Source organism: Aethalodelphis obliquidens, unplaced genomic scaffold (assembly GCF_003676395.1).
Source record: "Aethalodelphis obliquidens isolate GAN/ISIS:26980383/991018 unplaced genomic scaffold, ASM367639v1 scaffold11, whole genome shotgun sequence".
Taxonomy (NCBI): domain Eukaryota; kingdom Metazoa; phylum Chordata; class Mammalia; order Artiodactyla; family Delphinidae; genus Aethalodelphis; species Aethalodelphis obliquidens.
In genome coordinates this window covers 17,522,462-17,547,929 of record NW_020837955.1, presented here as the reverse complement: position 1 = coordinate 17,547,929, position 25,468 = coordinate 17,522,462, and the positions used below count along the sequence as shown (strand labels likewise).

The following is a 25,468-nucleotide window of genomic DNA, read 5'->3' as shown; positions in this document are numbered from 1 at the left end:
ATCAGAACTTTCTTTTGACATGTTTACTTCTCAAAGTAGAATATAGTTATTTCTTGCAATTAATGTCAGCAACTATAGAAAACTTCTCTTAAGTCACAAGGATTCAATATGGTTGCTGCTTTGGAAATAGTTAACCATTCTGAGTTGTCTATACTAAGACTCGTGCATTGACAGGCAAAATATTAATGGGCAAAGTATGGAGACTGAGAGCAGGAGGACTAAGGAAAGATACCTTTTACTGCAGACCTGCTAAAAAAAGACTCCATTATTCACTCTGATAGTATTGCTAGAGAAGCAGTTTCTGCCAGATCGCAGGTTGGCTATGTAGTTGTCCATTTTAAATTTCCAACGCTAAAGAATGGCAGACTTCAACAATTAGATGGCTCAACCAAATAAGCAGAACTTTAAGTTACCATATACTTTAATTACGAGAAATAAATTATTTTCTTAACTGGTTTAGCAGCCTTGTACCTGGAAAGGCAGCAAAACCCACTTTGTTCCAAAATTAGAAGGCTGACTCAGAGGCTGCTTCTAAGATGCCTAACTATCTTCTGTCATCAATCAGTCATGAAGGTGGACCTTCATGAACTCAGTAACTTAATAAATGTAAAAATGAACTCATCTATCAACACAATGTTGAGCCTGCAAAACCAAAAAAGTACATTCATAAGGTAGGAATTGGTTTGTATAAAACAAGAGGGTATATATCCTCTTATATAACACAAGAGGAACATGCATGGTAATAAAAACAATCTATAATAAACTTGTAAAGAAATGATTCTGGTTTACATGTAACTCTGCTTAAACTGACCATGACTGAATGATTAAACATTTTCTTCTCCTAACATAATGCCCATTCATTATAAGCTAAGCTGGACTTAGTTTCTTATAAATCTCTTATTTCCTTGGATTTATCTACTACACCCTTACTTTATAGCCATTTAACTAAAGCCCCTCGTCAGAAGGATACCAGATTCATTAAACAGAGGCATCTTCTCGTAAGAATCTGCACTTCAAAACAGCATATGAAGAACCAGCAGTTGGCTCTCCAATGTAGCTACCTCTCATTTCACATTATCACAGAAACAGTGCAGTTTACTAACCACTCCTTCCTTACAGAAAACTCAGTAGCTGTAAAAAATTTTTGTTCATTTCAGAACACATTTCAATACTTATTAATTCCAAAGATCCGAACACCATGTAGCTGTGGCATTTTGGGAATTAGCACACTCAGGAGAGAAGCTGTGTTTAAGATGAAGTGAGTTGGATCATACTTCATATAGAAACTTGCCAGAAAATATAGAATTATTGGAGAAATTGTGAAAAACTTCCCTGAAGATGTAAACTGTACTCCATAGTCCAGTTGTTCCCAATGAGTTAGGAGCCTCGCTTTACCCTGGTCAGGAGTTTCAAATGGTGTTCCTTTTACTGCATGCAGAAATACATACATGCCCAGATTATGTATAACATTTGTTAAGGTCCAAGCAACAGGAACACTGAAGAAGGGAATACTGAGTAAAACGATATGAAGCAAGCCAACTCCCAAAGCATATGTCAGCCACATACCCTGGCTGTTCATTACATGGGTATTTGGATTCACCTCACTGTGGGCAGCTCCAACATTCATGTTTGCACTGCCACCCCACTCTCGGCGGCTGGCTGGCTCAGAGCAGTATCAGCTCCGCGGTGGCTGCAGAGCTAACGGCGGCATCTCCTCCATTATGGTTTATTGCAGGATATTGAATATAGTTAGTTCCCTGTGCTACACAGCGGGACCTTATTGTTTGTCCATTCTCTGTATACCAGTTTGCATCTGCTAATCCCCAATCCCAATCCAAGCCTCTCCCACCTCCTTCCCCCTTGGCAGCCACCAGTGTATTCTCTATGTCACTGATTTTGTTTCTGTTTCATAGATAGGTTCATTTGTGTCATATTTTATTTATTTATTTATTTTTGGCTGCATTGGGTCTTTGTTGCTGCACGCATGCTTTCTGTAGTTGCAGACAGCGGGGGCTACCCTTTGTTGCAGTTCATGGGCTTCTCATTGGGTGGCTTCTCTTGTTGTGGAGCACAGACTCTAGGTGCGTGGGCTTCAGTAGTTGTGGCATGCAGGCTTAGTTGCTCCGCAGCATGTGGGATCTTCCCGGACCAGGGCTCGAACCCGTGTCCCCTGCATTGGCAGGCAGATTGTTAACCACTACGCCACCAGGGAAGTCCTGTGTCATATTTTAGATTACACGTGTAAGTGGTATCATGTGTTATTTGCTTTTTCTTTCTGACTTACTTCACTTAGTATGATAATCTCTGGTTGCATCCATGTTGTTGCAGATGGTATTATTTTGTTCTTTTTTTATGGCTGAGTAGTATTCCATTGTATATATGTACCACATCTTCTTTATCAATTCACCTGTCAACAGACATTTAGGTTGTTTCCATGTCTTGGCTATGGTGAATAGTGCTGCTGTGAACATAGAGGTGCATGTATCTTTTTGAATTATGGTTTTGTTTGGGTATATGCCCAGGAGTGGGATTGTTGGGTCATATGGTAATTCTATTTTTAACAACTAAACATTAAGTTAAATTCAAGTTATATATAGACACGTACACGTAAGTGATACCAGACAGATGGTCACAAATGGGTTGTAATGCAAACGTCATGTTCATGTATGTAGTTTAGCATTTGTTATCAACTATGCAGCTATTTTGCACACTCTTTGGCATGAGCAAATAGTTGGGTGAAGAGTTATAAGCTGAGAAGCTTTGTAGAATATGTGCGTACATCTGGTGTCGGATCTGCATGGGTTTAGCTCGTGCATTAGGAGCAAAGCAGGTGGTACAGGACATAACAAAATCCACCTGAAGATAGTTTTGAGAATAACAAATTCGGGACACTGAACACCGTGCCTTTCTCTCCCCACAGAAAGAGAGGACAGAGCGGCTGGTCATCTCTCCCCTGAATCAGTTACTGAACATGTTCACGGGGCCCCACAAGCTGGTGCAGAAACGCTTTGACAAGCTTCTGGACTTCTATAACTGTACAGAACGGGCAGAGAAGCTGAAGGACAAGAAGACCCTGGAGGAGCTGCAGTCGGCCCGGAACAACTACGAGGCCCTGAACGCCCAGCTGCTGGACGAGCTGCCCAAGTTCCATCAGTACGCACAGGGCCTCTTCAGCAACTGTGTGCATGGCTACGCCGAGGCCCACTGTGACTTCGTGCGCCAGGCGCTGGAGCAGCTGAAGCCGTTGCTCTCGGTGAGGCCCGCCCTCCCCATGGAGAGGTAGAATCCCAAGTTCTCCTGGAGTTTTTCTGGGAATACACAGCCAGGTTGTCAGAGACATTATTAAACTAGGTAGATTAAGTATGTCACTGGGTCAGGCCTGTTGGGAATCAGAATTCTTGATCCCTTGATGGAGCCGGGGAACCTGTGGCCTTTAAATAGCTCTCTTTCCACCCTGAGAGATCCCGGAGGAGCCAGCCAGCTCGGGCTGCGGGCACTGGGCTGCGGTGTTGGTGGCTTACACTTGAGGAGTTTTAAGGAGACTGTGCCAGTCCTGGGATCGTTCACGTGTGTTCTCTTCTTTCCTCTGTCTCTGCTCTCCCTGTGCATGGACTCCAGTTACTCAAAGTCAGCGGCAGGGAAGGAAACTTGATTGCCGTCTTCCATGAGGAGCACAGCAGGGTCCTGCAGCAACTCCAGGTTTTCACCTTCTTCCCAGAGTCTCTTCCTGCCACCAAGAGGTCATTTGACAGGAAAACTATGGACCGCCAGTCCACCCGAAAGCCACTCCTGGGCCTGGTGAGTGGAACTGGAGAGGCTCATATGGCCTGGTGGTTAAGGTGTGAACTCCTGAGTGAGACCGCCTGGGTTCAGATCCCAATTCTGACAATGACTCACTCTGTGTCCTTGAGCAAGTGCTTCATCGGTTTCCTCATGTCTAAAACACAGATAATAGTTATACCTACATCATAGAGTTGTTTTGAGATTCAAATGAGTTAAAATATGTAAAACACTTGGACGTTGCCTGATACCATTATTAGTTAGCATTATTCAAGTAAGCTATTATCATCATCATTATTATTATTAATATTGATGGACTCAGCTCTGTCTCTACAGATGAGCAATTTAATAGGAGTTTAAATATTTTATAATAATTGGAGAATAAAGGTTATTGAGTTCAAATCTATCACGCTCTCATTCATTCCTTCACTCACTATCACTAGGCACCACTAGTGTGCCTCCTGGTACAGACTTCAAAATGCCCTCTGAAAAGCATTCTTGGATCCTATCCTATACAATGAAAGGAGTTAGTAAAGGATTAATATTAGTCCTTTGATCAGTGAAAGGAACTGGCTTAAGGGTATGTTAATTCTGCCAGGCTCCCTATTTTTGATCATGTATTGGAAAAGGTGGTTATCTGATACACTGCCGAACAGTTAATGGCTGACCACTTTTTAACCTGGAGTTATTTTCTTTTTGAACTCGATTCTTGCATATTCTGAAAAGTACGGTAAGATATACCAGATTATATGGGGTAAAAACCTAAAAGACTGCTGATTTATCTGTGCTTACAATATTTTTGCCCCATGTAATCCCATAGACATTAATTTATATGATCTAAAAGAGGGAATCAGATTTTTTAATCACGTTTACTTTTTCTTATTTTTATGAATATTGTTTTTATAGATATGAAGTCTAGATAAGGAAAGTCTCAGTTGTTAGATTCATACAGTAAAATAAAAGAAGACCTACTCGTATTACTTAGATATTTTGATTCTTTAGGTGGCGCTTTAATCACATATTTTTGTCACAGGATAACAGATATAAAACTAAGGGTGTGTTAAATTTTCTTACTACAAAGGCACCAAAACGTGACCCAAGAGATTACAATTTTTACCTGTAGCCACATGGACTGACTGAGGCGCAAAGGCATCTGATGGGAGTAGGGAGCTGGCTGTCATTGCCTCCACTTCTGAGACTGACAGCATATGGGATTAAATAGAGCTGCTGGGATAACGGCCAGGAAGGGGTTTTGATGATTATATTTCCTTTTTTTTTTTTTTTTTTTGCGTCATGCGGGCCTCTCACTGTTGTGGCCTCTCCGTTGTGGAGCACAGGCTCCGGACGCGCAGGCTCAGCGGCCATGGCTCACGGGCCTAGCTGCTCCGCGGCATGTGGGATCTTCCCGGACCGGGGCACAAACCCGTGTCCCCTGCATCGGCAGGCAGACTCTCAACCACTGCGCCACCAGGGAAGCCTAATGATTGTATTTCTTATTATTACCTTTCAGCCAAGTTACATGCTTCAGTCGGAAGAACTCCGGGCCTCCCTCTTGGTAAGGTATCCCCCTGAAAAGCTCTTCCAAGCAGAACGGAACTTCAATGCTGCCCAGGACCTGGACGTCTCACTTCTGGAAGGTGACCTGGTGGGCGTGATTAAGAAAAAGGACCCCATGGGCAGCCAGAACCGCTGGCTGATTGACAATGGAGGTAAGAACAGTAGGCGACAGATTACTGTAACTGAAAGAGTGATTTGGACTGTGCCTGAATCCTGGGTAGGCCAGAGAAAAATATGAGAGTGTTCGGTTAAAGGGAAAAGCAACCTTAAAAGTTCTCTCCATCTCTAGAGAGTGTAATGCTCAAGTCATTACTGAAACAAAACCAGTCTTTGATTTTGTTTTTGTTCTTTTAAAAATTCCAGAGGAGACTCCATTACTTACCTTGCAAGATCTTGCCTTGCTGTACCTTTACAGGCAGTGAATCCTGCCTGAAGGGTCCTTTGCCCTCTCGATCCTAACCTGAGTGAACCACAAGTTCTGTAGGTGTGTTTTGTGAGCATATGAGTTTAAAACCTTTAAGAAGGGGTTGTTTGCTTTTTGAGTTACCCCTGCTCCCAACCAACAAACAATTTTACTTCATGACTATTTAGGGAATGACTTTAAAAACAGCTTACAGCTTTTTTTTCTGTTGGGAGTGGGGGTGGGGAAGGCATACAGAATTTTTTTTTCAACGTACAAAGAATAATAAAGAATAACAATTCCAAAATGTGAAAAGCTTTGAAATATCAGAGGTTTTTTTTTCAGAACTAATTTGCCAAAACCTGCCCTGATCTGAACTCATTTGGTGACAAAACCTGAACAAATGATGTGAGGCTGTTTATGATCATTACTCTTCCCTTTTGGTGGGACTAGTCGCATACGTTTTGCTACAGAAACATGAATGGGTTTGACTATGGGGTGTTGACCCAGACCCTGCTGGGTATATCATGAAATCTGTAGTATACTTGATTACCTTTCCTAAATCCCCAAATCTGAATTCCAAAACACATCTGGCCCCGAGTGCTTTAGAAAAGGATTGTGGGCCTCTATAATAAACATCTGTGTTCATACCACAAGAACTGAAAATTTTAACATTTCTCAGTTTCTTTAAAAGTGTTGTGTGGATTTTTTTCTCCTCCCCCAGCCCCCTGCTCTGCTTACCCAAAATAATAAAGATTGAAGTGGGAAAGGAAGGACGAAGGATGGGGCCCCCAGGGTGATGACAGGTGAGAGCCACTGATAGACAGATGAACTCCTAGTGAAGATCCAGGCTGTTTGAGCCCCCCCTGTCCTTGGGGTTCTTCCTTATCTACTAAATCCTGGTGAGTAAAGTGGTAGCCAGAAGCTCATAGCATCAGCTCTTAGACCCTCCACCCCTTGGCATCTGCTCAGGGGACTCCTCCCTATTGCCCAGCAGATAGAACAAGTGCAGGCCGGCCTTTTTTTTAGGTCCAGGAAACACTCTAAAGATCAAGACAGAGATGGCCCTTGCTCAAGTCGAGGTTACATACTCTGGGTCCCTGCCTTAACAGATAATTCTTTCCTAATAAATATAACAATTTTTCCTATGGATTAGGGATCTCAATCCCTAATCTATGCTTAAAAGTTTTAGCTGAGGGCCCTCTCTGTCCTCATCTTAGGCAATTTATTGATATGAACATGTGTTAGATGTGTATTCTAACTAATATAAGCAGCTAGTTCTCACAATATTCCCACCTCATTCCTAAACCAGGGACAGAGATTCAAGTGTGTGGTTGGAGAGGGCAGGGAGGTGTATCCGAGGGGCTCTGTCATGCTGAGGATGGTTTTTAAAATCCCTTTTTACCACACTCGATGAACAGTTGAACACATCCTTAGTTAAGTCTTCCCCTTAGCCTTTGTTCCCATGGTCTGGCCCTTCTGTTTTCTTCATCTACTCATGCTCACTCAGACATGTGGTCTGTGGTTGTTTCTGTTACTGTCTCTTAATTCTCAGCAAAGCCCCTTGTCACTCACCTGTTGTGCGGTTGTAATAGGTGTGAACTGGCAGGAGGCCACAGCATCTTGTCTCTACCACCCACATTGTGCCCTGGGATGGTGTCTGTTCTGTTTGTCTCTAGGAATCTTATTTTGTCTCACTATTGACCTTAAACCGTAGTTTCTTCTCTCCTGATTTCCTCCACCCTCCTCCTCCCACGAAAAGCTCTTCGTGTTTGTTTTTCCTGCCCGCAGTCACCAAAGGCTTTGTGTACAGCTCCTTCCTGAAGCCCTACAATGCACGCCGCAGCCACTCTGACGCCTCCGTGGGCAGCCACTCCTCCACCGAGTCGGAGCACGGCAGCTCCTCCCCCAGGTTCCCCCGGCGGCAGAACAGCGGCGGCACCTTGACCTTCAACCCCAGCAGTGTGGCCGTGTCCTTTAGCTCAGGCCCTTCCCAGAAACAGCCTCCAGACACATCTTCACTGACGGAATTTGACCAAGGAACTCTCAGCGCATCTTTGAACTCAGAGAGCAGCCCTTCCAGATGCCCCTCGGACCCAGACTCCCCCTCCCAGCATGGACCCTGGGATTCGGTAGACGCTGCCAGAGACCTTCAGCAGCCTGCTCCCACTCTGAGGAGCTCCCGAAACCCCAGGCATCCAGAAATGGCTGGTTACTCGGTGCCAGGGCGAAACGGGCAGGGTAGAGACCTCGTAAAAGGATGTGCAAGAACAGCCCTGTCTCTGGATGACAGAAACGGACAGCTGGAAAACAGCGAGGCGGAAGGCAACCAGGTGAGTGCGGCCTGGGTACTGTGGTTACTGCGCCTGAGCAGATGCAGGTGATGCCCTCCCAGGAGTGGGTGAGTCAGAGGCTTACCCAGGGCCTGGGGGTGACCTGGAGATGGGCTCACAGACAAATCCTTAAAGCATTTGTGGAAACTCGCTGCTGTAAGAGTGGGCAGCTCCACCCCTTCTGGGCCCTTCCCTGGCTGACTTCACAGGCTGTTGTGTCTTGGGGCATTTACAGGGTTTTACCATGAAGCTTTTCCCACTCTTCCAGTGTGCTGATTTTTCCATTGTATAAAGTCTGCTGTTTAACTCGTCCACTTAGTTTTTTATTCAAATAACTATATGTTTATTTCTAGAATTCAGAAATAAAAGTCTGGCTCTGTTTCAGTTTTTCCTGTTCTTTTCATAATGGCCTGCTCTTGTCTTTGTATCTTAAACATTTTAAACCTACATATTTTAAAGCCACTTTCACATCCACAGCTGAGGAATCCCTGGCCACCTGCCTCTTGCCTTTGCTCACTTGCAGCAGTGAGTCTCTGTGTGTGTGTCTTACCTTCGTCTGTGAGCTCTCTGTGGTTCTGTTACAAACCACAGCCCAGGACGCACATCCCAGCTCTGGACCCACCAGCAGGCAGTTTTTCTAGACGTGATAAGAGAGGAAATGGCCCTTTCTTAGATTCTGACTTTGTGCAAGGAGCTCACTTCTAGCCTCATAAACTCCAGTTCCTGAGCAGGTCCTAAACCCCAGCCTTCGGGTGTGTATTCATCCCTGTGCCCCTGCGGGCCTCCTGACTTCTCCTTCTGATCACTGAATACCACCCTTGCTTTGCATGATAGCTTTGTTATGGGCACCTAGAGAGCATCCTTTCTTACTTTGAGGTTAGTTGTGTTTTGGGGTTTTTTTAAAGTTTTCTAAATTCAGAATTTCTGTGTTAGGGGCATGGAAGGGCATCCTCGTGTCTCATCCATCTTCCATGCTGACTGCAGCTTCTTTCACTCTTTAAGGCAACTCTGAAAGTAAAAATATGTGAATTTTGGTTTTCTTTAAATCTGACCTGTTCATTAGGGTAGCCACCAGCCGTATGTAGCTATTTAAGTTAGGTAAAATTAAACAAAATTTAAAATTAAGTTCTTTCATTTCACTAGGCATATTTCAAGTGTTCAATGGCCATGTGGCTAAGGGCTGACATATTGCATGGTGCAGATACAGATGGTCCCCCATCACCACAGGAAGTTCTGTTGGGCAGCTTTGCTCTAAGCTGTTTCCCATTTCCTAACTCACTTTCTCTTCCTCACACAGGTCTATTTTGCTGTCTATACCTTCAAGGCACGGAACCCAAATGAGCTGAGTGTGTCAGCCAATCAGAGACTCAAGATCCTGGAGTTTAAAGATGTTACAGGAAATACAGAATGGTGGTTAGCCGAAGTTAATGGGAAGAAGGGCTATGTTCCATCCAATTATATCTGCAAAACTGAGTACACCTGAACCTGTTCTGCCTCCCATTCAACCTTGCTGCCTTTGCTTCCTTCTGCTGAAGGGTCCTGGTGTCCACTGAGAGGGCGCCTGCTCTTGAGACACTGGCCCTGCCTGCATGGCTTAACCATGGCACAGTGGGGCACAAGATAAGTCTTGCTCTCTTTGATTGGGTTGTCAACCTTGATGCTTGCTAGAATTTCTAAAATTTGAAATGGACCCTGGGGCTTGCAAGTGATTCAGTGACCGTGAGAAGAGAGGCCAATCCTGGGGTCAGCTTTTGGAAACGAGAAATTTCCAGTCAGAAGACCAGTATCCAATATATGCTGGAAGCTGTGCTATAACATTAGAAGAAGTTGGCGTTGGTTGTGCCATACTGAGTTTGGGGTGGCCCCACGCGCCATGATCGACTGACCGGAAACCGACTTGGATGAAAAGAATTCTCTGGGAGCCCTTTCAGGCTGTGCCTCTGCATGTGGCAAGGAGTTTGTCGACCTTGTACCAAATCTGGTGTTTTAAAACCTCAGTGTCTGGCACACATTCACACACACACCCCTTATTTCTAAAAGTCCCTAAAACGCTACCACCTGTAATCTTTTTCTTATTTATTTCACTGCACTTCCAGATTGCTTGGGCAAAATTCAACTACTTTCTTTCTCCTTTTAAAAAATGCTTAGGGTCTTTCTTTTCCTTGAACCTTCATCTGAAAGGTTCTCTTCCCGTTAGGTGCTATCCTCCACATCTTGCTGACAGTCATCCTGCTTTGTATGGTCTGTGTGTGATAATGTCTCCTGGTCTCTCTCCTGAAGCTCAATATCTGATAGACTCTCCTAGGAGAACAGGATCAGAGCTCCCGCCATTTCATTAGAGGGACTCATTCTGCGATGGGCTGAAGCCAGTCTAGCCTGCTGGGAGACTGGATGCCTCTCCTCTTCATCCAAGCACACTACTGTCCACAGATGCAGAAAACATAACGCGTGTGTCTTATTTGAATTCGGATAAGCAGTTCCAGAAGTAGCTCATCCTAGACTTGGAAATAAGCATTTCCTGTTTCATCAGCCCCCGTGCTTCAGAGACCATGGTCTAAGCCAAACAGAATCTAAAGTGCCTGATTGTGCCTCCCTCCACCTCAGGAAGATATTTACTAATCCTAACACTAAGAATCTTCCCCTGAAGTTTCTATTTGAGCAGGGCTCTGATTCTTAAGGTCTGCCCCAGACAAGAAAGCCTACCTTGGAACAGGAAACCGTGAATTTTGTCTTTTAAGAAAGGGAATTAAGAACAGCCTTACAGCCCTTGCTCCTCCAAATGCACCTTTGCCTTAAAGTTATGATGAATTGGGAGACACCTGTGAACTCCTTGGCCCCCCTGAGTCTGCTGGTTGGTCAGAAGGAAGCAAGGCAAGAGTCTCTTGTGAATAGTGTTTGTATCTAGAGATGTTTATATTTGAGTAGTTATTTTATAAATAAAAGCATTTCTAAGGGCCATGAGTATGTTTTCTTGATTTCCCTCCATGTTTAGCCTGAACCTTCTCACGTTTCTGGGGGTAACTTCTTGACAATCCAGTGATGCTCAGATCCCAAGAGATGGGAGAGACTAACTGAAGAAACTCAGGTCAAAAACTCATTTTGTCGGGACTTCCCAGGTGGCGCAGTGGTTAAGAATCCGCCTGCCAATGCAGAGAATACGGGTTCGAGCCCTGGTCCAGGAGATCCCACATGCAGTGGAACAGTTAAGCCTGTGTGCCACAACTACTGAGCCTGAACTCTAGAGCCCACAAGCCACAACTACTGAGCACGTGTGCCACAACTACTGAAGCCTGCACGCCTAGAGCCTGTGCTCTGCAACGAGAAGCCACCACAATGAGAAGCCCGCGCACCGCAACAAAGAGTAGCCCCCGCTCGCCGCAACTAGAGAGAGCCTGCGTGCAGCAATGAAGACGCAGCCAGAGATAAATAAAATAATTATTTTTAAAAAATTCATTTTGTCAAATATAATTTCAGCAGAATCACTGTATATTCAAAATATGTCTATGTTGCAGGCCTCTTCATTAAGCCATTTCCTATGATAAAATCCTAGCAAAACACAAAAGCTGGGATCTTGAAGAGGTAAGTATTTCCCAGCCATGACAGATGTGGAAACTGATGCACTAGTGATGAACTAACAAGTCCACACAGCAGTTCAAGCCAGATAGGGGGTGGGAGGGGGAGAAGTGGCAGGAGCACTAGCGGAGGTGGCACTGAGGACAGTGGGTGACGGAAGTATCACCTGATACTGTTAAGGAATAGGAAACGTAGGTGAATAGACAGACTCCGTGGGAAAGAAACAGGCCAGTGAGGCCAACTCTTTCATTTTATGAGGTAGGAAGATGGGGTCCAGTGACATTGTGACTTGCCCAAGTCTCACATCAATTTTTGATGGATCCTGAATTTAAACTTATGCCTCAGGCTGAGCCTTTCCACCTTGTTCTGGAGCCAGACTGACTTCAGACACTTAAGAGCTTTGTGACCTTGGCAACTTACCTAACCTGTGCTTCAGCTTCCTCATCTAAAGTAGAGAAAATACTACTGTCCGCCTTACAGGGTTGTGGTACGGATGGAATGAGTTAATACATGGAGAGTGCTAGAACACTGGCACATAGTGAACAATAAACTGGAGAGCCCCGAGGTCCAAGTCAAGGAATTTAGATTTCAAGAGAAACTCCTTACCTAGGTGGATTCCTTGTTGTAGGAAAGCTAAATGATAGCAGGATGATTTGGAGGGAGGACAGCTCGAAGGCTGGAAAAATCTAATTAAGAAAGAGTTAACTGATGGGGCTTAAGATTGCTTGAGAATGGAAAAAAGCAGCAACATCCTATAAAGAATATAAAATTGAAGAAATGATGAATCCCTAACAAAGGGGAGGTCATTGGGATGGTAGCAAGTTTATGAAAAGATGAGTATTGTTATAAACACTAGGTGTCTGCTAGGTCTTGCTTTTTCTTTTATTTTTATTTTTTATTGAAGCATAGTTAATTTACAGTGTTTCAGGTTATACAGAAAAGTGATTCAGTTATACATATATATTCTTTTTCAGATTCTTTTCCATTATAGGTTATTACAAGATATTGACTCTAGTTCCCTGTGCTATACAGTAGGTGTATAGTGATGTGTATCTGTTAATTCCAAATTCCCAATTTATCCCTTCTCCATTTTCCCCTTTGGTATACCATAAGTTGTTTTCTATGTCTTTGAGTCTATTTCTGTTTTGTAAATAAGTTCATTTGTATCATTTTTTTAGATTCCACACATAAGTGATATTATACAATATTTGTCTTTGACTTCACTTAGTATGATAATCTCTAGTTGCATCCATGTTGCTGCAAATGGCATTATTTCATTCCTTTTATTATGGCTGAGTAGTATTCCATTGTATATATGTACCACATCTTCTTTATGCATTCATCTGTTGGTGGACACTTAGGTTGCTTCCATGTCTTGGCTATTGTAAATAGTGCAGCTGTGAACATTGGGGTGCCTGTATCTTTTCTAATTAGAGTTTTTGTCTTTTCCAGATATGTGCCCAGGAGTGGGATTGCTGGATCATATGGTAGCTTTATTTTTAGTTTTTTTAAGGAACTCTCCATACCGTTCTCCACAGTGGTTGCGAGATGCTTTTTTTTTTAATATTTGTTTATTTAGGCTGCGCCAGCTCTTAGTTGCAGCACATGGGATCTTTGTTGTGACGTGTTTAGTTGTGGCATGTGGGCTCTTAGTTGTGGCATATGGACTCCTTAGTTGCGGCTTGCAGACTCCCTAGTTGTGGCATGCATGTGGGATCTAGTTCCCCGATCAGGGGTCAAACCCAGGCCCCCTGCATTGGGAGCATGGAGTCTTACCCACTGGACCACCAGGGAAGTCCCTAGGTGATTTTTTAAGTGTGGTCTTCAGACCAGCAGCATCACCATCCGTGTACCCTGGGAGCTCACTGGAAATGCAGGCCCCACCCCAGGCCTACGGCATCAAGTTACCAGGTGATTTGTGTGCATGTTAAATTTGAGAAGCACCTGTGTAGGCAGTTATTTTTAGTAGAACTTTCTACTTTTGGAAAAGTAGGAATTACAAAAACCAAGGAAGGAAAGGGTGTCAGATGTTTCCTGCACAACAGAAGGAAATGTTGAAGAAAATTTCCAAATCCGGTTTGCCTGCTTACTTCCTGTCATGAATTTGCTCCCTTTCCTGCCTGGAAGTAGCTCTTCAGTTGTGCTTTCTCCCAAGTGTCCTTGGAGAACAGGGAGTGGTGGTGGGAGTCTATCATCATCTGAAACATGTAGATTTCTGACCTCTCTCTCAAGATTGTTGTGAGAACAAATAAGATGATTCTGCAACTTTTTGTGAACTGTGAGTTCTAGAAATACATGGTTTTAGTAAAGATTGAATTTTATGTCAGCCTTTTACTTAGTTGTGACGCTGGAACTCTGTGCATGTTGTTTCAGGGTCAGGAGTAGTGTGCTCTGAGTTGTGTTTCATTTGCAGAACCTTAGGCCTGAGGACCGAGAAACCTTGAGCATCATATACTTAATTCTAAATCCTCTCTCTGGTCGCTACACACAACTCAGGATTTTAAACTCTCCCATCTATTAGTACATCATATTGATGAAGTTTGTACTGTTTCACCTGGGCTGGGTGTGGCAGACATTCAGTACCACAGAGCAGGGATGATCATCTCCAATCTCCAGTTTGCGCTGCTTTGTTTTATCCAGCCCACTGTGATTGTTAGTGAAGATCAATAGTAGTGTTTTGTGAGTATCAATAAGGGAGTTTTCTACAACAAATTGCAGGCTTTGCAAGCTGCATAGGAATATCTATTCCTTAGTAGCACTCAGAGGTGACCCTGAAGGAGCAGGTAGTGCTTTCCCAGAGATAAGTTGTGATGTGGTGGTAGGAGCGAGCAATGTGTTCGTTCGGGAAGATTTATTGGTAGCGGGCAGGTGCGTGGGACTCAGCAGCAGACCGTGGGGGTCTGCAGACTGAGCAGGACCATGTCACAAGGCACTGCCTGTGCACCACCCGCCTGGGTGTCCCCTGGGACTTCAAGAGGAGTCAAGCTCTAATCCTTCCCCGTGGCAGCCCTTCCCCAGCTCCAGGATCAGGGAAGCTGAGAGTGAAAGATCTGTCATGGCCGCCTCCTGTCGTCAGAATCACTGTGACTAATTTGAACAAAGGACCTTCCTGCAGCCTCTCAGGTGAGATCAAAAGATTGCCTCCAAATAGGATTAAGCTGAATAAGATCTTTGCAATTTGATAGAAGGGGTGATAGCCATGAGCACTGAGACCATTTCTAGCTGGGCTTTAAAGGTAACATAATCCTCTACAAATTCACACTGCAGTGGGATTCAGTGAAGATCAATGAATTGCTAAACTGACTTCAGTTGGAGAATATTGGCAATTTTAATCAGAGCTGCTTGGGCTTATGGTATTGTATTAGCTGGCTATTGCTGCTTTAACAAATTACTGCTAATTTAGTAGCCTAAAACAACAGAAATTTATTGTCTTACGGTTCTGGAGGTCAGCAGTTTGAAATCAGTCTCACTGGGCTAAAGTCAAGGTTGGTAGGGCTGGTTATTTACAGAGACTTCAGGGGAGAACCTGTCTCCTTGCCTTTTCCAACTTCTAGAAGCTGCCTATGTTTCTTGACTTGTGTTCCCTTCCTCCATCTTCAAAGCCAGCAGCATAGCATCTTCAGATGTCTGTTTCTGTCATCACATCATCTTCATTTTAACTCTGACCCTCCTGACTCTTATTAAGGATCCTTGTAATTACACTGGGCCCACTTTGCATAATCTCCCATCTCAATATCCTTAATCACATCTGCGAAGTCCCTTTTGCCATGTAAGGTAAATCCCCAGGGTTTTGAGGATTCAGACATGGACATCTTTGGGGACCATTATTCTATCTACTGCAGGTATGGAGCCACATGACATTTTTCAGGCAAATTGTCTTTCTGAGAATGGAAACATGATCCAGTCCAGACTACACTGTTGATTCTGGAGCAGGAATTGGCAAACCTTTTCCATAAAAGGCCAGATAATAAATACCTTAGGCCAGCGGTCCCCAACCTTTTTGGCACCAGGGACTGGTTTCATGGAAGACAGTTTTTCCATGGACGGGGCGGGGATAGTTGAGGCAGTAACGCGAGCAATTGAGAGCAGCAGTTGAAGCTTTGCAAGCTTGCCTGCTGCTCACCTCCTCCTGGGCGGCCTGGTTCCTAACAGGCCGAGGACTGGTATGGGTCCACGGCCTGGGGCTTAGGGACCCCTGCTTCAGGCTTTTTAGGCCATACAGTCTGTCACAACTCAACTCTGCCATTGTGACATGAAAGCAGGTATAGATAATACAGAAATAAGTGAGCATGGTTGTGTTTCAAAAAAACTTTATTTATAAACAGCAGGCCATATTTTGCTCTTATGCCATAACCCTAACTCTACATCCCGCTAAAACAAAAGGGTTCTGTGCCACCATTAACATTGAAGCCACGTATGTGAAAAATTAGATGCTTTGATGAAAGAAAATGAAAAGCTAGCCAAAGTGGAATTGGTTTACAGATTTGAACTAATGTATCAGTCTAGCAGATATTTATGGAACTATGAGAGATCTTTATGATGCCAGAATGTAAACCCTGACAAACCAGATCACAGTGTTCCTGCAGACTAACAGAGGAGCCAGCAGGCAAGAATGTTAGCACCAAGTACCAGGGGAGATATCTGTGCTCAGAGGTACAACCAGAGGACAACTCAACAGGCTTTTTTAAAATTTTATCTTTGAATTTTTTTTTTTCCTTGCGGTACACGGGTGTCTCACTGCTGTGGCCTCTCCCGTTGCGGAGCACAGGCTTCGGACGCGCAGGCTCAGTGGCCATGGCTCACGGGCCCAGCCGCTCTGCGGCATGTGGGATCTTCCCGGACCAGGGCACGAACCCGTGTCCCCCGCATCGGCAGGCGGACTCTCAACCACTGAGCCACCAGGGAAGCCCCTTTTATTTTTTGATACAGCAGGTTCTTATTAGTTATCTATTTTATACATATTAGATATAAAAATATATATTTTATACATATATATTAGTGTATATATGCCAATCCCAATCTCCCAATTCATCCCACCACCAGCCACCCTCTACTTCCCCCCTTGGTGTCCATATGTTTGCTCTCTACATCTGTGCCTCTGTGCCTTGCAAACCCGTTAATCTGTACCATTTTTCTAGATACCACATACATGTGTTAATATATATTTGTTTTTCTCTTTCTGGCTTAACTTCACTATCAGTCTCTAGGTCCATCCACGTCTCTACAATGACCCAACTTTGTTCCTTTTTATGACCGAGGAATATTCCATTGTACATATGTACCACATCTTTATCCATTCGTCTGTCGATGGGCATTTAGGTTGCTTCCATGACCTAGCTATTGTAAACAGTGCTGCAATGAACATTGGGGTGCGTGTATCTTTTTGAATTATGGTTTTCTCTGGGTGTCTGCCCAGTACGGTAGTTCTGGGTCATACGGTAGTTCTATGTTTAGTTTTTTAAGGAACCTCCATACTATTCTCCATAGTGGCTCTTATCAATTTATATTCCCACCAACAGTGCAAGAGGCTTCCCTTTTCTCCATACCCTCTCCAGCATTTGTTGTTTGTAGATTTTCTGTTGATGCCCATTCTAACTGGTGTGAGATGATACCTCATTGTAGTTTTGATTTGCATTTCTCTAATAATTAGTGATGTTGAGCAGCTTTTCATGTGCCTCTTGGCCGTCTGTATGTCTTCTTTGGAGAAATGTCTATTTAGGTCTTCTGCCCATTTTTGGATTGGGTTGTTTGTTTTATTTAATATTGAGCTGCATGAGCTGTTTATATATTTTGGAGATTAATCCTTTGATGATTCATTTGCAAATATTTTCTCCCATTCTGAGGGCTGTCTTTTCGTCTTGTTTATGGTTTCCTTTGCTGTGCAAAAGCTTTGAAGTTTCATTAGCTCCCCTTTGTTTATTTTTGTTTTTATTTCCATTACTCTAGGAGGTGGATCAAAAAAAGATCTTGCTGTGATTTATGTCAAAGAGTGTTCTTCCTATGTTTTCCTCTAAGTGTTTTATAGTGTCCAGTCTTAACATTTAGGTCTTTAATCCATTTTGAGTTTATTTTTGTGTATGGTGTTAGGGAGTGTTCTAATTTCATTCTTTTACATGTAGCTGTCCAGTTTTCCCAGCACCACTTATTGAAGAGGCTGTCTCTTCTCCATTGTATATTCTTGCCTCCTTTATCAGAAATAAGGTGACCATATGTGCATGGGTTTATCTCTGGGCTTTCTATCCTGTTCCACTGATCTATATTTCTGTTTTTCTGCCAGCCCCATATTGTCTTGATTACTGTAGCTTTGTAGTATAGTCTGAAGTCAGAGAGTCTGATTCCTCCAGATCCATTTTTTTCCCCTCAAGATTGCTTGGCTAGCATAGCACACAGAGACCAGCTCAGTGCTTTGTGACCACCTAGAGGGGTGGGATAGGGAAGGTGGGAGGGAGACGCAAGAGGGAGGGGATATGGGGATATATGTATACATATAGCTGATTCACTTTGATATACGGCAGAAACTAACACAACAATGTAAAGCAATTATACGCCAGTAAAGATGTTAAAAAGAAAAAGATTGCTTTGGCTATTTGGGGTCTTTCATGTCTCCATACAAATTTTAAGATTTTTTTCTTCTAGTTCTGTAAAAAATGCCATTGGTAATTTGATAGGGATTGCATTGAATCTGTAGATTGCTTTGGGTAGTATAGTCATTTTCACAATATTGATTCTTCCCATGCAAGAACATGGTATATCTCTCCATCTGTTTGTGTCATCTTTGATTTCTTTCATCAGTGTCTTATAGTTTTCTGAGTACAGGTCTTTTACCTCCTTAGGTAGGGTTATTCCTAGGTATTTTATTATTTTTGTTGCAATAGTGTATGGGATTATTTCCTTAATTTCTCTTTCTGATCTTTCATCATTAGTGTATACGAATGCAAGAGATTTCTGTGCATTAATTTTGTATCCTGCAACTTTACCAAATTCATTGATTAGCTCTAGTAGTTTTCTGGTGGCATCTTTAGGATTCTCTGTGTATAGTACGATGTCACCTGCAAACAGTGACAGTTTTACTTCTTTTCCAATTTGTATTCCTTTTATTTCTTTTTCTTCTCTGATTGCTGTGGCCAGGACTTCCAAAACTATGTTGAATAATAGTGGTGAGAGTGGACATCCTTGTCTTGTTCCTGATCTTAGAGGAAATGCTTTCAGTTTTTCACCATTGAGAATGATGTTTGCTGTGGGTTTGTCATATATGGCCTTTATTATGTTGAGGTAGCTTCCCTCTATCCCCACTTTCTGGAGACTTTTTATCATAAATGGGTGTTGAATTTTGTCAAAAAGCTTTTTCTGCATCTGTTGACATGATCATATGGTTTTTATTCTTCAATTTGTTAATATGGTTTATCACATTGATTGATTTATGTATCTTGAAGAATCCTTGCATCCCTGGGATAAATCCTACTTCGTCATGGTATATGATCCTTTTAATGTGTTGTTGGATTCTGTTTGCTAGTATTTTGTTGAGGATTTTTGCATCTATATTCATCAGTGATATTGGTCTGTAATTTTCTTTTTTTAGAGTATCTTTGTCTGGTTTTAGTATCAGGGTGATAGTGGCCTCGTAGAATGAGTTTCGGAGTGTTCCTTTCTCCACAGTATTTTGGAAGAGTTTGAGAAGGATGGGTGTTAGCTCTTCTCTAAATGTTTGATAGAATTCACCTGTGAAGCCATCTGGTCCTGGACTTTTGTTTGTTGGAAGATTTTTAATCACAGTTTCAATTTCATTACTTGTGATTGGTCTGTTCATATTTTCTGTTTCTTCCTGGTTCAGTCTTGGAAGGTTATACCTTTCTAAGAATTTGTCCCTTTCTTCCAGGTTGCTCATTTTATTGGCATAGTTGTTTGTAGTAGTCTCCTATGATGCTTTGTATTTCTGTGCTGTCATTGTAACTTCTTTTTCATTTCTAATTTTATTGATTTGAGTCCTCTCCCTCTTTTTCTTGATGAGTCTGGCTAAGGGTTTATCAATTTTCTTTACCTTCTCAGACAACCAGCTTTTAGTTTTATTGATCTTGTTATTGTTTTGTTTCTATTTCATTTATTTCTGCTCTGATCTTTTTCTTTCCTTCTACTAACTTTGGGTTTTGTTTGTTCTTGTTTCTGTAGTTCCTTTAGGTGTAAGGTTAGATTGTTTATTTGAGATTTTTCTTGTTTCTTGAGGTAGGATTGTATTGCTCTAAACTTCCCTCTTAGAGCTGCTTTTGCTTCATCCCATAGGTTTTGGAGCATCATGGTTTGTTGCCATTTGTCTGTAGGGTTTTTTTTTTGTTTGTTTTTTTGCGGTACGCGGGCCTCTCACTGTGTGGCCTCTCCCGTTATGGAGCACAGGCTCAGCGGCCATGTCTTACGGGCCTAGCCGCTCTGCGGCATGTGGAATCTTCCCAGACCGGGGCACGAACCCGTGTCCCCTGTATCGGCAGGTGGACTCTCAACCACTGTGCCACCAGGGAAGCCCTGTCTGTATGTATTTTTTGATTTCCTCTTTCACTTTTTCAGTTATCTCTTGGTTATTTAGTAGCTCACTGTTTAGCCTCCATTTATGTGTTTTGTTTTGTTTTGTTTTACAGTTGTTTCCCTGTAATTGATTTAAAATCTCATAGTGTTGTGGTCAGAAGAGATGCTTGATACGATTGCAATTTTCTTAAATTTTCTGAGGCTTGATTTGTGACCCAAGATGTGATCTATCCTGGAGAGTGTTTCATGTCCACTTGAGAAGAAAGTGTATTCTGCCACTTCTGGGTGCAATGTTCTATAAATATCAATTAAATCTTTCTGGTCTAATGTGTCATTGAAAGCTTGTGTTTCCTTATTATTTTTCTGTCTGGATGACCTGTCCATTGGTGTAAGTGAGATGTTAAAGTCCCCCACTATTACTGTGTTACTCTTGATTTTCTCTTTTATAGATGTTACTACTTGCCTTATGTATTGAGGTACTCCTATGTTCGGTGCATATATATTTATAATTGTTATATCTTCTTGGATTGATCTCCTGATCATTATGTAGTGTCCTTCCTTATGTTTTGTAATATTATTTTAAAGTCTATTTTGTCTGATACGAGTATTGCTACTCCAGCTTTCTTCTGATTTCCATTTGCATAGACTATCTTTTTCCATCCCCTCACTTTCCATCTGTATGTGTCCCTAGGTCTGTAGTGGGTCTCTTGTAGACAGAATATATATGGGTCTTGTTTTTGTATCCATTCAGCAAACCTGTGTCTTTTGGTTAAAGCATTTAATCCATTCACATTTAAGGTATTATCGATATGTATGTTCCTATTACCATTTTCTTAATTGTTATGGGTTTGTTTTTGTCGGTCCTTTTCTTCTCTTGTGTTTCCCACTTAGAGAAGTTCCTTTAGCATTTGTTGTAGAGCTGGTTTGGTGGTGCTGAATTCTCTTAGTTTTTGCTTGTCTGTAAAGCTTTTGATTTCTTTGTTGAATCTGAATGAGATCCTTGCCAGGTCTTCCCTTTCATCACTTTAAGTATATCATGCCACTCCCTTCTGGCTTGTAGAGTTTCTGCTGAGAAATCAGCTGTTAACCTTACAGGAGTTCCCTTGTATGTTGTCATTTTTCCCTTGTTGCTTTTAATAATTTTTCTTTGTCTTTAATTTTTGCAATTTTATTAGTATATGTCTCGGCCTGTTTCTCCTTGGGTTTATCCTGCTGGGACTCTGTGCTTCCTGGACTTGGGTGGCTATTTCCTTTCCCATGTTAGCAAAGTTTTCAATTATAATCTCTTCAAATATTTTCTCAGGTCCTTTCCCTCTCTCATCTCCTTCTGGGGCCCCTATAATGCGAATGTTGTTGCCTTTAATGTTGTCTCAGAGGTCTCTTAGGCTGTCTTCATTTCTTTTCATTCTTTTTTCTTTATTGTGTTCCATGGCAGTGAGTTCCACCATTCTGTCTTCCAGGTCACTTATCCGTTCTTCTGCCTCAGCTACTCTGCTATTGATTCCTTGTAGTGTATTTTTCATTTCAGTTATTGTATTGTTCATCTCTGTTTGTTTGTTCTTTAATTCTTCTAGGTGTTTGTTCTTTAATTTTTCTAGGTCTTTGTTAAAGCATTTCTTGCATCTTCCCAATCTTTGCCTCCATTCTTTTTCTGAGGTCCTGGATCATCTTCACTATCATTATTCTGAATTCTTTTTCTGGAAGGTTGCCTATCTCCACTTCATTTAGTTGTTTTTCTGGGGTTTTATCTTGTTCCTTCATCTGGTACATAGTCCTCTGCCTTTTCATTTTGTCTTTCTGTGAATGTGGTTTTTGTTCCACAGGCTGCAGAATTGTAGTTCTTACTTCTGCTCTCTCCCTTCTCAACTCGACAGTCTTTACAGATGGATACCAACAGGGTTGTTCCCCAGTGAGAACAAGTGACTATGGGCTTGAGCAGCAAATAAACATTCCAAAGCCTGCTGCTCCGACAGAGCCTGTCATCCACAGGACAAGGGGATCTGAAATCAGTGACAGTGGTTATCTCAGGCAGAATAGCCAGATGGCTATCATGATGAGGACCAAGGTGACTAATAAAGAGATTACCAGTGTGTTAACCAGGGCCTTGACTTTTTTTTTTTTTCATCTTTATTAGAGTATAATTGCTTTACCATGGTATGTTAGTTTCTGCTTTATAACAAAGTGAATCAGTTATACATATGTTCCCATATCTCTTCCCTCTTGTGTTTCCCTCCCTCCCACCCTCCCTATCCCACCCCTCCAGGCAGTCACAAAGCACCAAGCTGATCTCCCTGTGCTACGCGGCTGCTTCCCTCTAGCTGTCTACATTTGGTAGTGTATATATGTCCATGCCCCTCTCTTGCTTTGTCACAGCTTACCTTTCCCCCTCCCCATATCCTCAAGTCCATTCTCTAGTAGGTCTGTGTCTTTATTCCTGTCTTACCCCTAGGTTCTTCATGACTTTTTTTTTTCTTAAATTCCATATATGTGTTAGCACACGGTATTTGTCTTTCTCTTTCTGACTTACTTCACTCTGTATGACAGACTCTAGGTCTATCCACCTCATTACAAATAGCTCAATTTCGTTTCTTTTTATGGCTGAGTAATGTTCCATTGTATATATGTGCCACATCTTCTTTATCCATTCATCCAATGATGGACACTTAGGTTGCTTCCATGTCCTGACTATTGTAAATAGAGGGGCAATGAACATTTTGGTACATGACTCTTTTTGAATTATGGTTTTCTCAGGGTATATGCCCAGTAGTGGGATTGCTGGGTCCTATGGTAGTTCTATTTGTAGTTTTTAAAGGAACCTCCATATAGTGTTCTCCATAGTGGCTGTACCAATTCACATTCCCACCAGCAGTGCAAGAGTATTCCCTTTTTGCTGCACCCTCTCCAGCATTTATTGTTTCTAAATTTTTTGATGATGGCCATTCTGACTGGTATGAGATGATACCTCATTGTAGTTTTCATTTGCATTTCTCTAATGATTAATGATGTTGAGCATTCTTTCATGTGTTTGTTGGCAGTCTGTATATCTTCTTTGGAGAAATGTCTATTTAGGTCTTCTGCCCATTTTTGAATTGGGTTGTTCGTTTTTTTGTTATTGAGCTGCATGAGCTGCTTATAAATTTTGGAGATTAATCCTTTGTCAGTTGCTTCATTAGCAAATATTTTTTCCCATTCTGAGGGTTGTCTTTGGTCTTCTTTATGGTTTCCTTTGCTGTGAAAAAGCTTTGAAGTTTCATTAGGTCCCATTTGTTTATTTTTGTTTTTATTTCCATTTCTCTAGGAGGTGGGTCAAAAAGGATCTTGCTGTGATTTATGTCATAGAGTGTTCTGCCTATGTTTTCCTCTTAAGAGTTTGATAGCTTCTGGCCTTACATTTAGGTCGTAAATCCATTTTGAGCTTATTTTTGTGTATGGTGTTGGGAGTGTTCTAATCTCATACTTTTATATGTACCTGTCCAGTTTTCCCAGCACCACTTATTGAAGAGGCTGTCCTTTCTCCACTGTACATTCCTGCCTCCTTTATCAAAGATAAGGTGACCATATGTGTGTGGGTTTATCTCTGGGCTTTCTATTCTGTTCCATTGATCTATATTTCTGTTTTTGTGCCAGTACCATACTGTCTTGATTACTGTAGCTTTCTAGTATAGTCTGAAGTCAGGGAGCCTGATTCCTCTGGCTCCGTTTTTCGTTCTCAAGATTGCTTTGGCTATTTGGGGTCTTTTGTGTTTCCATACAAATTGTGAATCTAGTTCTGTGAAAAATGCCAGTGGTAGTTTGATAGGGATTGCATTGAATCTGTAGATTGCTTTGGGTAGTAGAGTCATTTTCACAATGTGGATTCTTCCAATCCAAGAACATGGTATATCTCTCCATCTATTTGTATCATCTTTAATTTCTTTCATCAGTGTCTTATAATTTTCTGCATACAGGTCTTTTGTCTCCTTAGGTTTATTCCTAGATATTTTATTCTTTTTGTTACAGTGGTAAATGGGAGTGTTTCCTTGATTTCACTTTCAGATTTTTCATCATTAGTGTATAGGAATGCCAGAGATTTCTGTGCATTAATTTTGTATCCTGCTACTTTACCAGATTCATTGATTAGCTCTAGTAGTTTTCTGGTAGCATCTTTAGGATTCTCTATGTATAGTATCATGTCATCTGCAAACAGTGACAGCTTTACTTCTTTTCCGATTTGGATTCCTTTTATTTCCTTTTCTTCTCTGATTGCTGTGGCTAAAACTTCCAAAACTGTGTTGAGTAAGAGTGGTGAGAGTGGGCAATCTTGTCTTGTTCCTGATCTTATGGAAATGCTTTGTTTTTCACCATTGAGGACGATGTTGGCTGTGGGTTTGTCATATGTGGCCTTTATTATGTTGAGGAACGTTCCCTCTATGCCTACTTTCTGCAGGGTTTTTATTCTAAATGTGTGTTGAATTTTGTCAGAAGGTTTCTCTGCATCTATTGAGATGATCATATGGTTTTTCTCCTTCAATTTGTTAATATGGTTTATCACATTGATCGATTTGCATATATTGAAGAATCCTTGCATTCCTGGAATACAGCCCACTTGATCATGGTGCATGATCCGTTTAACGTGCTGTTGGATTCTGTTTGCTAGTATTTTGTTGAGGATTTTTGCATCTATGTTCATCAGTGATATTGGCCTATCGTTTTCTTTCTTTGTGACTTCCTTGTCTGGTTTCAGTATCAGGGTGATGGTGGAGGGCCTTGACTTTTAAAGTTGAACAAAGGAGCAGTATTAGTCTTTTTTTTTTTTTTTCAGTGAGAACCAAAGTAGTCTTTTTTTTTGGCTGTGTTGGGTCTTCGTTGCTGTGCGCGGGCTTTCTCTAGTTGCGTCAAGTGAGGGCTATTCTTCATTGAGGTGCACAGTCTTCCCATTGTGGCTTCTCTTGTTGCAGAGCACAGGCTCTAGGCATGTGGGCTTCAGTAGTTGTGGCATGCAGGCTCTGTAGTTGTGGCACACTGGCTTAGTTGCTCTGCAGCATGTGGGAATTTCCCAGGCCAGGGATTGAACCCATGTCCCCTGCATTGGCCGGTGGATTCTTAATCACTGCACCACAGTGAATTCCCCCAAAATAGTCTTAAGAGAAATACTATATACTCTTTTTCTTCCCCCTTTTTTCTACTTCATTCCTAAATACTTTTTCACTGTAGCAGTTAAATTCTACAGCATAACCCATTATTTGCGTAAAAAGGAATACTATGAAAATGGAGTGCTTCTTACAGCCAGTTCTTTCATGCATTTTTACAACTTTTGATTAGTCTTCAAACA

The 25,468-nt window shown here is 42.1% G+C and overlaps 1 protein-coding gene and 1 pseudogene across 10 annotated transcripts in view; one reads left to right on the top strand and one right to left on the bottom strand.

Annotated features, from left to right (window-relative positions):
• Positions 1 to 11,274, top strand: part of DNMBP (dynamin binding protein) — a 126,333-nt gene extending 115,059 nt beyond the window's left edge. For 7 of the 10 annotated variants that reach the window (XM_027112292.1, XM_027112293.1, XM_027112290.1 and 4 more), the window contains 5 exons: positions 2,921 to 3,253; positions 3,619 to 3,798; positions 5,291 to 5,489; positions 7,529 to 8,070; positions 9,368 to 11,026. In XM_027112292.1, the coding sequence (XP_026968093.1) occupies positions 2,921 to 3,253; positions 3,619 to 3,798; positions 5,291 to 5,489; positions 7,529 to 8,070; positions 9,368 to 9,553 (1,440 nt within the window). In that variant the 3' untranslated portion in view covers positions 9,554 to 11,026. The other 3 variants (XM_027112296.1, XM_027112294.1, XM_027112295.1) reach the window with 3 other exon arrangements.
• Positions 905 to 1,863, bottom strand: LOC113623303 (ORM1-like protein 1 pseudogene; annotated as a pseudogene).
• Positions 11,275 to 25,468: the final 14,194 nt, after the last annotated feature.